Raw genomic sequence first — 14,240 nt, 5'->3', positions numbered from 1 at the left:
ATTCGTGTACATATGCGCCCATCCATCCCAGTTATAGCAGTAATAAAAAATCGCTTAAATTGCTATATTTTCGAAACTATTAAAACTAAAATCCTTGAACTTGATATAGAAGCGCAGTCAAGGATTCTAATAAGGTAAGAACCTAATAAGCCCCTACCAACTAAACAAATAAATAGCACAACATTTATAGATATGATTTATAATCAGCATTGCCAGGTTGATGTTTTAACGTCGTTGCGACGTTTTTAATTGACTGTAGCCGTTAGAACGTTTTCTGGACGAAATTTTACGTTTTCTGTCAAGCCCGAACCTTAAAAATGGAAGGAATTCGACAGATGATTTTAATCTCAAATAATTCAATCGTTTCTATCTACCAAATAGTTACAAACATTAAAGGAGTGGGATCGAATTTAAAATCTAACATATCAAACAAATGTCCTTTTAACTCAAACCATCTGTCAAAAAAAGCCAGGAATTACATTACCCGGGTAAACTCATACTTAAATTTTTTCTTAGATTGGTAGCACTGCCTCTGCAGTCTATCTACCAGTCCAACTAAATAATCCAGTCAAAAGCATTGTTTCACGAGCTGAACTTTCTTCAAAACAAATTATTGAACAGATCGCTGAAGACATGGCTTCGGTACGGAATTTTTTCATGTAAGCCAGTCATTGAATCCGTACAGAGAATAAAAGTTTACCCGAAACCAACTGTGTCAAAACCGTCCGAAAGTTTCGTTGATACTCATGGATAATAAATTAATTCTCAATGGGATTAAACACACATTTTAACAAATACATATTATCGATCATTCACCATAATTCTCTTAAGACTTTTTGTGAATTCATTGAAGACTTTTAAGCCTAAGAAAGCCTCTTTCGAAGGCGACAAAATATATTTCTGTGGACTTTTGACAGAACAACTTCTCTCGAGTGAGGTCATTTTCTCTTCAAAGCAGTTATTCATTGAGTTATCGAATGATATTTTTATGTTTAGTCATTAATAGGAGTAGTTCAAGATGTTATCTCAATGAAAGTTAAATGAAAATGACTAATTTTTAAATGGAAGTTTCTTATAATTTACTCTAAATTCCAACCTACAGAAATCGCGGAGGTTATTTTGTCAAAAGTCCACAGATTTTATTATAAAATGGAAATTTGTTTTTTGTTATTCCACATTAAGTTTTTCACTTAAAACTGCCTCAAGCTCATAAAAATTGTTGAATAAAATGGAAATTTAACAATACCCAATTTTTTTTTTAAAGAAGGTAAATGACTCTCTTCATACATATGTATGTATTGACCGCCAGGTGGCACACAGCACACTAGTCGAAAAAGACCAACTCTTGTTAAAACTTGTGTGTTCAGCAAAAAGGTTTGATGCATATTATAAGGTAATGAATCGGTTTACGCAAAAGATAAAGTCAAATATCATCCGTCGCAACCATTTGACTTATCGTTAAACTCAAACTTATCTATTTTCAATAAAATTTTAATTGTGCTCTTGATAATTGCACTGGCCTATAGTCGAAAGATGAAAGATGTAAAGAACAGCACTAATATTGCTGGGGTGCATTTAGATCGGTGGTTGCAAATATTCTAATCTTAGCTATAGTTTGCGAGTTTTTTTGCAAATCTAAGAACAACTTCGGTAGCTCTAATAGGAAAGCCATTATTTTCCATCACCGTGGAACAATTTTGTTGATGCAAATGAGTGTGGAAACACTGAACAGACACCACTTCTAGAAACACTAATTAGTTTACTTATGTTTATGCATACAATACAAAAATTCCAAATAATGAAAATAAATACCAAACTGAATGATTTTCATCATATCACATATCACAAATCAGTAACAGTAGGTCCCGCCTTCAATTTGTTAATTATTACGTACGTACCGATTGAGTAATATTTACCAAAGTCAAGCTGAATGCAAAGCAATATCGTCCAAAAATCAAATTCCATACCTTATCATAAGTGGTTCCAGATATAAGCGATATGGAAATTGCATTTTGTATGCGAGGTGCTGCATCTCCCTTTCGAAAACATATGACCTTTCGCCATAAGTTCGGTAAAGATAACATATGCAGCTGTGTCAAATTTCAGAACGTTAGCATAAGCGGTTCCAGAGAAAGGCGATATGAGAATCTCAGTTTGTATAGGAGGTGTTACGCCCACTTTCCCAGTACTTACCATTTTTCGTCATAAGTAGGATATTTACAATCTATGCATCCGTGCTAAGTTTCAGTTCCCCAGGCTATTGGTTTAAGATATATTTCGTTTTTCACATTTTAGTCTGTATGTCCGATTCTGGATTAGAGGGAGTTATATCCATTAAATCGGTGTATGTTTCATTGAAATCGAATTCAAAATTTTCTTGTGGCGTATTTATATATAGATAACATCTAAAACTATTTAGTTTTTAATTAGTGATTATTTGAGTCCTCTTTTTCAGTAAACCTCAAGGAATCAGAAATTTTGTATTCCTAGTTTTTCTAAGTTACTTTATTTATTTACTTATTTAAACCCTTTTCATCTCCGTGTTTATGGCCGCGATCGCCCACTGTGACTTGTGCCCCTCTACAGTCGTGACTGACTTAAATAATCAACTAGTCTGTAGATACATACATTTGTATGCCGGCCGCTATATTCACATACAAATATACTTCCAATTTTATTCGGTATGCATACAAATATGGATGCATGAATTCAAAACGATGCCACATAATAATAATAGAAAAAATCATTTATTGCACCAGCATTTGAGTGAGCTGCTTTAAATGCCAGCACACAAATTCACTCACCATGCGCCAAAACAATGACAAATGGTGCGCCTAAAGCGAACTTGTCAGCATCTTGAAGTGCATCTGTGGAATCTCAAAACTAGTTTTGCATTTTAATTAGAGGAATTTATTCTCTTAACTTGAATGACTTGTCTGTGTGGTATTGCCTTTGGCTTCTATACAAGTTGATTTTCTTTATTTTCACCCGAAGTTTACACTCAGTGGCCGCAGTTCTATTTGGTTCCATTGAGTTGGGTCTGTTAGTTGCATTGTATTTGGCTCTTCAAACTTAATTAAAAGATATTAGGTAACTATAATTTACTTTCTGCCATCGGCGTCTTTATAAATTGGTCTGTGTTACCACATGCGGTTCATAAGAAATTCGATGCGGATAATTAGTATAAAAAATATGTATGACAAAATGATTTGTTTAGCACAAAATAAGTTGCTTCTTCCTTTTTTAAGTTCTATACTAATGTTTTGAAAATAGGCACTTACGAAGAACCATATTCTGATATGCAAAAAAGAAATTATACTTACAGTAAATTGGAATCCTAATTTTTGCATAAAAAATAAATAAAAATGCAAGTTAAAGTTAGTAAAAAATCGCGTTGATTTTTCACAATTTTTTAGTCTAAGGTGTTTCGCATTATTTCGGTACAAAGTATTTTCGAACTTTTTTTTTTGTATGTTATGTTGTATGTATGTTGTGTTTGTTGTTATTTGGCTACTAAACTGCATACTCAAAAAAACTATAAAAAATCTGATTAAAAAACAAATCATATTTTAATATTTTTTGTTGTAGTGTAAACCATATTTTTATAAAAACTTTCTGAGAAAAAAGTTAAATAAAAATTGTTGCATACATATATAATTTTCCCGGCGGTGTATACATATATTTCAACTTATAATTTTAATATATTACAATTTAGCGTTTTGCTCAAAGTTTAGCCACGCCCACCACCCAAGTTGGCGCAGATATTGCTTCTCGTTTTTCGCGTGTACCACATTAATATTCGCCTTTTTCCTTTCCGTTCTATTCATTTTGTGGTATCCCTCTATAAAATTGGGATTTATGAAAACTTTTTACAGCCATTAATCTTCATAATTTTTATTGCCGTTTGAGGGAGAAACAAAATTCGAATTGAAACAAATAGCAAAAAGGTTGTAAACGCAATTAGCCAAGTCGCTTTAACGGGGTGTTTAAAGAAAAATACCAACAGAACAACAATTACTATTTACCTTCCTTTAACATGAATTATGAAGAAGAAAACAAGAAATGAAAGCGAGCAAAATACTAAGAGTGAAATGAGAAAAATTAATAGCATCCGCTCAGGCCGCAAATATGTATGTATGTACATACATACGCACATAAACATACGTAGATTTACAGTCCGGTAAATATCTGCAAAGATATACGACTGTTTGCCCATTTAAAAAGTTTGGCAAGGAAATTATGCTGCGGGCACTTCGATAAAATAGCAGTTAAACGTATCAAAATCTTTCCCGAAATTCTCAAATATGAGGCATTCTTTTTTATATCGGACAACAAATTCGGTGTCACTCTTTCGATTCGCTTCAATTTTTTTATGGGTTCTATACATGAAAAAACTAACACGTATTCGAGGAATTTTTTTTTTTTTTAAATCTTTTCTTCGGAAATATGATCCGTCAAAGTTTGGATTTTTTCATGATTCTGACTAATCATGTACTTATTCAAATCTGTATATGCTCATCGTAGAGACTTCATCTTAACGTCGTTTTAAAGCTAAAGAAATGGGATTAAAATTTTTGTGTATAAGTTGATTGTCCTAAACAGGGGCGCACCCAGGAATATATTTTAGGGGGGGTTTTATATTTCTGAAGATATATCACCGGAAAATACTGAAAATTTGCTTCAGATAATATCCTCTTTAAAATACATTTATGCAAGTTTTAAATATGTACAGTATGTAATAAATAAATAAACGTTTTAAAATTCATAAACTGCACTTTATTTACAGATTAACAGAATTCAAACGCTTTTAACCGACTTCAAAAAAGGGAGGTTATCATCTCGCCAGAATACATAACTTTGGACCACGTGAACCGATTTCAATAATCCTTTTTTTATTAGAATGATAGTACCTCAAGGTTCGTGCCGTAATTTGTTTTAGAGATCCGATGATTGGATCATGAAGAAATTAACGGTACCCCTAAATTTGAATATGAGAATTTAAGTCGGTTGTGTTCTTTCCTTAAAAACTACCTGTTTAATAAAAAGTTCTATAAACTCAAGATGCGCTCAACTTTCAAAAGTACCTAAAAAAAATTTTAAAAAAGAGTCGGTAAAAATAAATTTATTGATTCCATGAATTTTTGCACTTCTATGTTCATTTTTTCGATTTCTGGTTTTCGATAGAGATGGTGATTTTTCACGATTGCTAATTTTTTTAATATTTCAAATACCGAAAAAATTAACTGAACTCTCAAGAAAAACGAAAAATTCATATAAAACGACGGACGAGAAATGGAAAAGAAATGTTCTTCTACCAAAATTTCATAAATCAGTTTGCACCTCTCAAGAAAAAAAATGCTCGTATATTTATACTCTCATGAAAATTTACAGCAAAAGCAAAGCGCTTTTTCAAGCAACAGAAATTATAATAAATATTTCTTATAATTTCCTTGAGAGCTGGATTCTTAGCTTTAAGATACAGATTGTATTTGAGGTTATTAGTTCTAGGGGGGGTTTGAACCCCAAAACCCACCCCTTGTGTGCGCTAATGGTCCTAAAGCTAACTTAGCTATTAACATTTGAACCTTTTCAAGTTGAATTACACAGTGAAGACCATTAAATTAGAAAATTAAGATTACACCATCGTAATCCTTGTTTAATTCTCTATAAAAAAAAATATGGTTCAAAAAAATTAACAATTTCAAGAGTCAACATTTTTTTGTAATTTGTTTTCGAAAACTTATGATGAGGTAAATTTATCAAGGTATTAAAAATCGTGTTAAATTTTATTGCGGATTCCGATACATTTTTGCAAAACCCCGATCTTTAACACCGCAAAGGGAACTAAACGAGGATAGCGATGCTGTAATTTGATATCCCTAATTTGCTGGTCTTTACTATGCAATTCAACTTCAAAAAGTTCAACTGTTAATAGTTAAGATAGCTTTAGAACAATCATGACCATCTTATATTTATAAGTGTCACGCCCGTTTCTTTAGCTTTGAAATGACGTGAAGATGAAGTCTCTACGATAAGCAGATCCCGAGATATGTATAACGATTTGAAGAAGTTGTTAGCCAGCGTCACGAAAAAATCCAAACGTTGACAGATCCGAAGAAACAATTAAAGAAAAATTTTCTCGAATACGTGTTACTTATTTCATGTATAAACCCATAAAAAAATTTGAAGCGAATCGGAGACATGACGTAACTTTTTTTTACGAAATCCGTCCGACTTAAAAAAGAATGGCCCAAATACGACTTTACTGAGAGTCACTGCAAAGTTAAAATATTTGCGGCAAAAAAATCGGAGCGGAAGGAAATACCCGTAATTAATGTTGCCTTTGGTGTTTTGTTGGTTATTTTCGACAGGGAAATACCAATCGGGTTTTGACGGTTCGCGGTGCGTTTGTATGTGCAATGTAAATATTTTGACAATGGAAATGGGTTGTCGAGTGAAGTAGCTCACCATCGAGTTTTGTTTTCATATTTGCATACATATATACATAAAAAAAACACACATTTGCACAAAAGCTCATTTACATGCATGCACCTACATATGTATATATGTATGTATATATTTAGAACAAGTGGAATAAGCAAGTGAGCTCACAAGCACACATTCCCCTTTTTAACCTTAAGTAATATTTATGTATAATATCAAGAGACTAAACTATTGCGGAAACTATTTTGTGATTTAATAAATCCTTTAGGCCAAGTGCTCTCCATTGAAGTGTTGCTGGTTATGGCAAGTGGCATACAACATATTTATACATATATATGTATAACTGAGCCGGGTCTCAAAGGAATATAAAACTTATTTTCACTAGTTGGTTGTAGGCCGATACCAAAAGTATTCTCAACTAATGGACTAAATCAGCAGCGGATCCCTACATTATAAATTCTTACATATCGATACCTCAATATCGACAGCATTCTTTTGGAATCCCGCATCGTACAAAAGTCGATAGATTACAAACTGAAAGCGTAATAGAATTGAAAGGCAAGTAGTGCATCACATAATTGCTAATATATTAAACAACAGTGCTCTTAAGAAATTCAGTTGCCATAATTTTTTTTTTTAATTAGTCTGGAAAAAAAATACAATAATTCCTTAGTGCACATACGCTTAGGTGAATGGTTCGCAAATCTCATTAAAGGTATTTTTCACATTACTTTGTGATTGAAAATATCTGGAATGGGTATGAATGGGAGTGTACTGGTGGGGATTTTAGCCTTCGATTATAAGATTATGGTATTTAATAATATTTTTTGAACCTTTGTTTATTTCGGTTTGTCAACAGGAATGTTCTAAGTTAAGTATAACATTGTATAGTGTCAGTTATCACATTACTTATCATAATCAGTTGAGCCTGCCTTAAGATATAGACATTACATATGTATTTACTGGGCTGTAGACTGGGTAGGGAAAGATGTTTGTAATTCACCTTAGTTTAAAAGGGGCTCGGGGTCAAGCAAATTGTCGTCCGTAAAGCGGCCATCACCTAAATTTTTTTCTAATTCTTTTTTTTTATGACCCTAGTTGAAATTTTGATACATCGTTGCAAAAATATATAGTTTTGAGTACTCTTGTTGACCTTAGTGAAGGTGAGAGGTTGTGCGTTGGGTAATCCAAAAAAAAAAAAAAAAAAAAACTAAAATTGAAGTATGGGAATCAACCTTTTCTACTAGACGGCCTCTGTTAAAAATCGGAAATTTTCATAAGTGAAATTTAGAAAAAATATTTCATTTCGAAACATCTATTTTCATGATTTGTAGATCGAGCAATAGTGTGGCGTCTTATTCCAAGATATATACATACATATTGTACGCAATACGGCATAAGATAGACAAAGTACATATGGACATGCATGCATACAAACCAATGTATGCATTATACAAATATATGAGAACTAACATTACTTAAAATTGTATAATTGACTCCGATGGCCAATCAGCAGCATCTACGAAGTTTGTAAAATCTAAACTGTCTCAACCAGCACCGTAAAATATAGATCTCTCCCGTCGTTGAGAATACCGCCGTTAAAATGTTTCTTAGAAAATAAAATTTTTAATAAAGTCCCCAAAAGAAAAATAAGTGGCAAAATAAATTCAACTTTTCAGTCAAATGCATCTTTTGTTATGCTTTCGGTGTAAAAAGCATTCCCTTTTCTGTACTCTGTTTATTACGCGTTCTTACAAATGGTCATTTACAAATGAAAACGGCAAAAGCACAATTCTGTCTCATTTATTTGTTAGTCAAATTGAAGTATTGTAATTTTAATTACGCCGCGAATTTTGGTAATTGCTCGCCTTTTCGCTTCCTTAAATGGCATACCTAAATCATCTTGCAGTAAGTTAGGGCCATTAAAAGAAAAATTCCCACCGCATCTCCGAGCTTGTAAATTTACTACAGAAAAAGTGGCTTAGGACTTCGCAGCGAATATTATATTTTATGCAACATTAAGGACAATTAGCTTCACACGCAGCTAGTGCAAACACAAGTCTACTAGCATACATACATATCTACACTGACGACCAAGCATGCCTCTCCACTTAAGACTTTGTATTTTAATTTTCTCACTTAGTACCCCGCCCAGCTTCGGGTACATAGTCAACTTTTTATTAAAACCAATAATTTTTAAGCAAAACCCCGATTCCATTCTCATATAAAAATTCAAGATTACTGGTAATTTCATCATGATCCAATCATCGGATGTAAACCGTAAATTAATATAGTACCACCCTTGAGGTACCACCTCTCCTTTAAATAATTAAAAAAAATCGGTTAAGGTGGTCCAAAGTTACGCGGTAACATATATACAAAAAAAATATTCCGACAAATTGATAACCTTCTACTTTCTTTAAGTGAGGAGTATCATTTTAAGTTTTCTGTAATATGCGAAATTTAACTCAAATTGGCCATTATATTTTCGATACTGCAAAATACTATCAACACAAAGTATTTGATTATTCTCGTCTTTTGCCTGTTACTCAATGTCTGGTTATCACGTCCTCACAGTTAAACAACATTATCGACGTTTTCTAAATCATGCATATAACATGTGATCGATAAAGGAGTTGTGTTTAACGGGAGCTTGTATCTCCTATTTATATTAACCGGATATTGAACAACCGGTCCCTAGTTCCAGTTCCTCAATGTCCGGTTAACACTAAATTTATGTTAAACATCGTTATCAATGTGGTCGATAACACATAAAAGGAACTCGATAAGGCCGATAACGATGTTTGACTTGTTATTGGTGTTAGCCAGAGATTTAGCAACCCGAATTCTCCTATTTCTCTTATAGAGAGAGTCCCTAACCCAATGTGGCCTAGATACCTTCGGTTTCCCTAATGAATCCCAAAGGGGCTCTGGTAGGGTATCTGAAAAGATAACTAGAAAGGCGCCATTTAAACCCTTTTCAGTATTTAATTTTGCGCAGTTTAATATGGGAGTTGCAATTTTGGTGCTGTGTCCAAAAATACCTGCTGCTGCTCTATCCTCTTGAAAGATTCCGCATATTTCCAACCCTGGTATATTCCCCAGAGTACCTGCATGAAGCTTTTTGAAGAAGCCGTCGTTAGATAGTCCCTCTTGGCTGCTGTTTCCTGGATACGAATATGGAGAGGAGTCCACCCCAGGAGCGACTCTAGATCCGCTGTTGAGTACGTTCTTAGAGATCCAGAGTCGGAAAAGCATAAAAATCTTTGCAGTTTGTTAAGGCGAAGTATGGCAGTTTTTTCTTTTCAATGTCTTCTGTCACCATTCTACGGATGCATAAGACAGAATTGGGCGGACGACCATACGGTAGAGCTACTCTAGCAGCCTTGAGCTCAATACCCATGTTCTACCAAAAAGTCTTCTGCAAATTTCACGCCCACGAAGCATAGCTTCGCTCCAGCCAACAGTAGTAGAGTCTAAACCTCTTTGGACCAATGCCCTTGAGATAGGCATTATTGTCGAAAGTCAACTCGATGTCCAAGAAAGTACACAGAGCGATCTCCTTGGCCTCGAAAGCACCATATACTGTAGGGCCGAATCCCTTGATTTCTCGTTAACATAGGCAAATTGTGTTTGGTGTAAGGCAGTGAAAGTGTTACGTTTCTCCCTAATATGGAGGTCTAACAGTCTCTCTTAAGTTTTGAGAGTGCAGCAAGTTTGGCTAATAGGTATGTATGATTTAACTAAGTCAAGGGGCCTGTTGCCTTATTTCGCAATAAATAATACGGACACCTTCCTCCAAGGATGCGGTATGTACTCCCAGCAATATTTAGCCCTAAATATACACGTCGCGGGAAAATGGCCCTTACTATGCAACAAAAATTAATGGGCTTACTTACGAATGCTTTAAAGAGCGCAAAACATGTTCAGCTTCTTGTGTTGATTTCTGTAAAGAAAAAATATTTTTTTATTTTATATCTACTTGTTTGTGTATGCCTACGAGCCCAAGCAAAAACAAAAGAGAAATAAACCTCTTTGTGTTAGGAAAACTTTAAAATTTCTAATTCTGTTGGGGTTGTTGTCATGTTGGTTTTGCTGGGGTATTTTTGTTAATTTTGTTAATTTATTCAAAAGGGCATAGTGAGCAGAATTTGTCTTGTCTTGCTTAAAAAGCACATCAAAAACGCCAGAAAGCTAAGCCTCTTTCGACAATATTAATTTTCCAAAGACAAGAGGTGGGTAAATTTAAATATTTTTCCACAGCCATGCCGACAGCAAGCGTGAATAACCTAAATGCACTTTACAGAGGTCAAATGGAGGATTTGGAGGATATGTGCTATGTGCCTATAAAATGATATTTGAACAATGGTTTTTGGCACCAAAACGTATTACTAGCGCTAAAAAAGTAAATGTACATGTATGTCTCGAAAATTTGCGAAACATTTTTTCGCAACATTGAGTTTCTCTCCGATTGAACCTGGAATCGTAATTAAAACAAAATTTTACAATGCTTTTTACTTACACAAAGTTTTTTTTTTTTTATCGTTATTCAAATAGAAAACCAAACAACTGCAGTCACATCAACAAAAATAACAATTATCATTGTACACCGTAAGGAGTAAAAACGAGAGCACACAACTACCGGGCGAGGAAATGCGAGTAAAACGATAATAGTTACTACCACACCGAGCAGATATCCACTCGTGCACACTAACAAACAACTGTAGCAATTGCAGCTTTTGCAGAAACGACAGCAGCGGAAACGGCATTTGAGAGGCGGAAGACTGAACGACTGTTTGCCGTGGTGACAGGAACTGGAACATCGTCTATACAAAAACCTACTGCCAGGTTTTGATTCAACGTTTCGGAATTGAGGCAAAAAGAAAATTGTCGCTTGCATCTATGTATGTATGTATGTATGTATGTATGTATGTATGTATGTATTCATAAGAATAAGTATGTTTGCATGTATGCAGCGATGATACTTAATACATATACAAAGACTACCAGTACTTGTTCGTAGAAGACATTATACCCCGTAACAAAATTTGTAGAAAATTGAGAATGTGAATGCTGAGGAGTAAGTAGAATCACAAATCTCACTTCTTGTACAATAAGGCAGTAGGGTCGCTAGAAGGGCTCCAACTCGTAGGCCGCGAGTTCCAATCACAGCGGAAAAATTTAATAAAAATGTCTGATATAAAATTAAAACTAAATATGTAAAATGAAATGTAACTATACAACAAAACAAACAATTAAAAAAACGATATTTATTCCATAAAAAGGTAATTGGCTCGTGTGAATAAAAGACTGAGAACGCTAGAAGATGCCCAGTCTGGAGCATGCTTGAGCATTCTGAAGCACCTGCTCGACAATATTTACTAGAGAATGCTCCTCAAAACTAGTGTGTGTGTTCAAAATGTTGCGCTCGAATGTTACTCATATTTATATGGGCAAATCTCACGAGTTGTTAAATTTGGCGACAAAAAAGTGTTGGATCGCCTATCTTAGAAAATGCATTACCTTCAGTTTTGTATAAAGAACAAAATTCCTTCGCGGAATTGTATTCAAATGAAAACTTAAAAAATATCTACTAATACAAGTATAGTTTAAAGAAAAGCTTTTAAAAACTAAAACCTCCCTATTATAACTGTCATTCGTACTGTCATCAGGTATGTAACTTGAGAATAGAAATCGCTGCATCTTTTAGGCGCCACAAATTACATAGTTACATCCCGAGCTAATAAAAGGAAGGTAGTAAAAAAGTAAAAATAACCACGCATGCTCATATACGTACCTGTAGTCGTGTGTGTAACGTATACGCCCCGTAGCACCATACGCATTCATCTAACACGTTTACTCCCACGACTTAACTTAAAAGCCATATTATTTAAAAGTGATTAAATATTTACCTTTAAGATTTTTGCGCAGTATTCCTTATGTACATACATACATATATATTTCTTTCTTCATGTACACATATAACAATTTTAGATTGAATATCGAGTTTGCCAATAAAAAATTGTAAAAATGGAATTTTAGTTTCTCAATTCTTAGGCTGAAGTCACGAAATGAGCGGCAAAGCGGCGAGCGGCTGAGCGGCTTAAAAGTACAACATATGAAATAATATTTAAGTGGCCACGCACTGAGCGGCATTTCTGTATGGCGCCGCTCAGCCGCTTGCCGCTTTGCCTTGCCTCGATCTTAGTATATATAAACATTCAGTTTTTTTTTTTAGTTTGGTGAGACACTTGTCTTATTACACTAGATTCATTAGTTTTGGCAAGAAAAACATTTCCATCGTTTAACTTAAATATTTTGAGGTAACTTAATTTATTGACATTAAAAAAATCGTAAAATTTTAAAAATTACAAAATAGCTGCGACGGATATTCTGCATGCGGTAATTTTTTTTTATTTCCTGGTGCACTCTTGAAAACTTCCCAAAGTTAAAAAAAACACAATTGTAATTTCTTCGAGCGACAACGAAAAAATGAGTAATTCGATACCTTTGCCCCTAAATAAACGTTTTAAGGCAAAAATTGTTGAAATAATTAATTTATGTTTTATTGTACTTATTTCGGGAACTCCATTGATTGAAATAAATGCAAGAAGAATGCTTCAGCGTTATTTTTTTTCGCCGAAAGAAGGAAGTGACACTAAAAAACAAAACTCGTTAGATTTGCTCATCTAACTTAAGAGCTTTTTAGAGGTGTGTCAGTATAAATATTGAAATTTATAAAAATTTTTAGCTTTTAGCAAAGGTTTAGTTAAGGAAATGCCCATTGGATCAGATACCGTTTTCTTCGTGTTTATATCGAAACAAAGTTTTCTATTTGCACATTATTGTTGCAATAGATTTCAAATTTATTTTGAACACATTCGAGAATGCGATCAGCAATGCTCACCGATTCTAGCAAATACTAGAAAATACTCAAATGATGCAGAAACCAATTGCTAAGATTTTTATTTATACGGCTCATTCTCCTGCGAATTTCTAAATTGGAACCAGTTCAGAACGCGATTAAAAGTCCATTGCCACTTCATAGAATATCGCCATTGTTAAAAGGCTATAGAAAGCATTGACTTTGGGTATATTAAGAATGAATGCCGTACCTCTTTAAGGTAGGTTGGCGTGACTTCTGCACCATTTCTATTTGCAGCAGGGTATTTTTGTACATACACACATATAAATACACACACACATATATATATGCAGATATCAATGTATTTATATGTGAAATATGTCGGAAGAGTACACGTGACAGCTTGTATGCATAAGAACATACATACATACGTACGTACATACATTTGTATACAAGTATAACTTGGACAGTTAGTAGTACAGTAGTGGTATATCGTCGTGGATACATGTTTTTAATAAAGGACAGGTGCCGGTGTACGACAACTGTGTTAAGTTGTGCGTATCTAAACGAGCACACACAAGTGCGAAGGTATCAGGTTCAAATTATTTCGTTGCCGTTGGGAATGCTACCAACCGTCATCTATTGTTGCATGCTGCAAGCGCACTCCTTTCATGCTAGGACCAAGGATGAGATGATATGTATCATCATTCGCACTCATTATATCCACTACTGCATATTCAATTAGACGATGTTGCATAGCCAAAATTTCCGCTTGTATTCGAATCACACATTCTTCATTCTGTATGTAGGTACTTTCAGTCAGTAAGGACACATCGCACACGATCTTCAAAAGTGTATTAATTCAAAAATTGTGATATGTATTTGGTATTAGGTACTGAAAATGTTTACAGACCGCATATTTGGCTCCCTG

General features: G+C 34.2%; 1 protein-coding gene across 1 annotated transcript in view; it reads left to right on the top strand.

The window, feature by feature from the left end:
- LOC118735597 (cardioacceleratory peptide receptor) overlaps positions 1–11,336 on the top strand; it is a 170,288-nt gene extending 158,952 nt beyond the window's left edge. The window contains exon 6 of the mRNA XM_036465443.1: positions 11,002–11,336. Within this exon, the coding sequence (XP_036321336.1) occupies positions 11,002–11,059 (58 nt within the window). The 3' untranslated portion in view covers positions 11,060–11,336. The remainder of the gene's footprint in view (positions 1–11,001) is intronic.
- The last annotated feature ends 2,904 nt before the right edge of the window (positions 11,337–14,240 follow it).

Source organism: Rhagoletis pomonella, unplaced genomic scaffold (assembly GCF_013731165.1).
Source record: "Rhagoletis pomonella isolate Grant_MI unplaced genomic scaffold, Rhpom_1.0 Rhpom_scaffold_00001, whole genome shotgun sequence".
NCBI lineage: Eukaryota > Metazoa > Arthropoda > Insecta > Diptera > Tephritidae > Rhagoletis > Rhagoletis pomonella.
The sequence above is the reverse complement of the archived record's forward strand: the minus strand, read 5'-3'. Positions and strand labels throughout refer to the sequence as shown.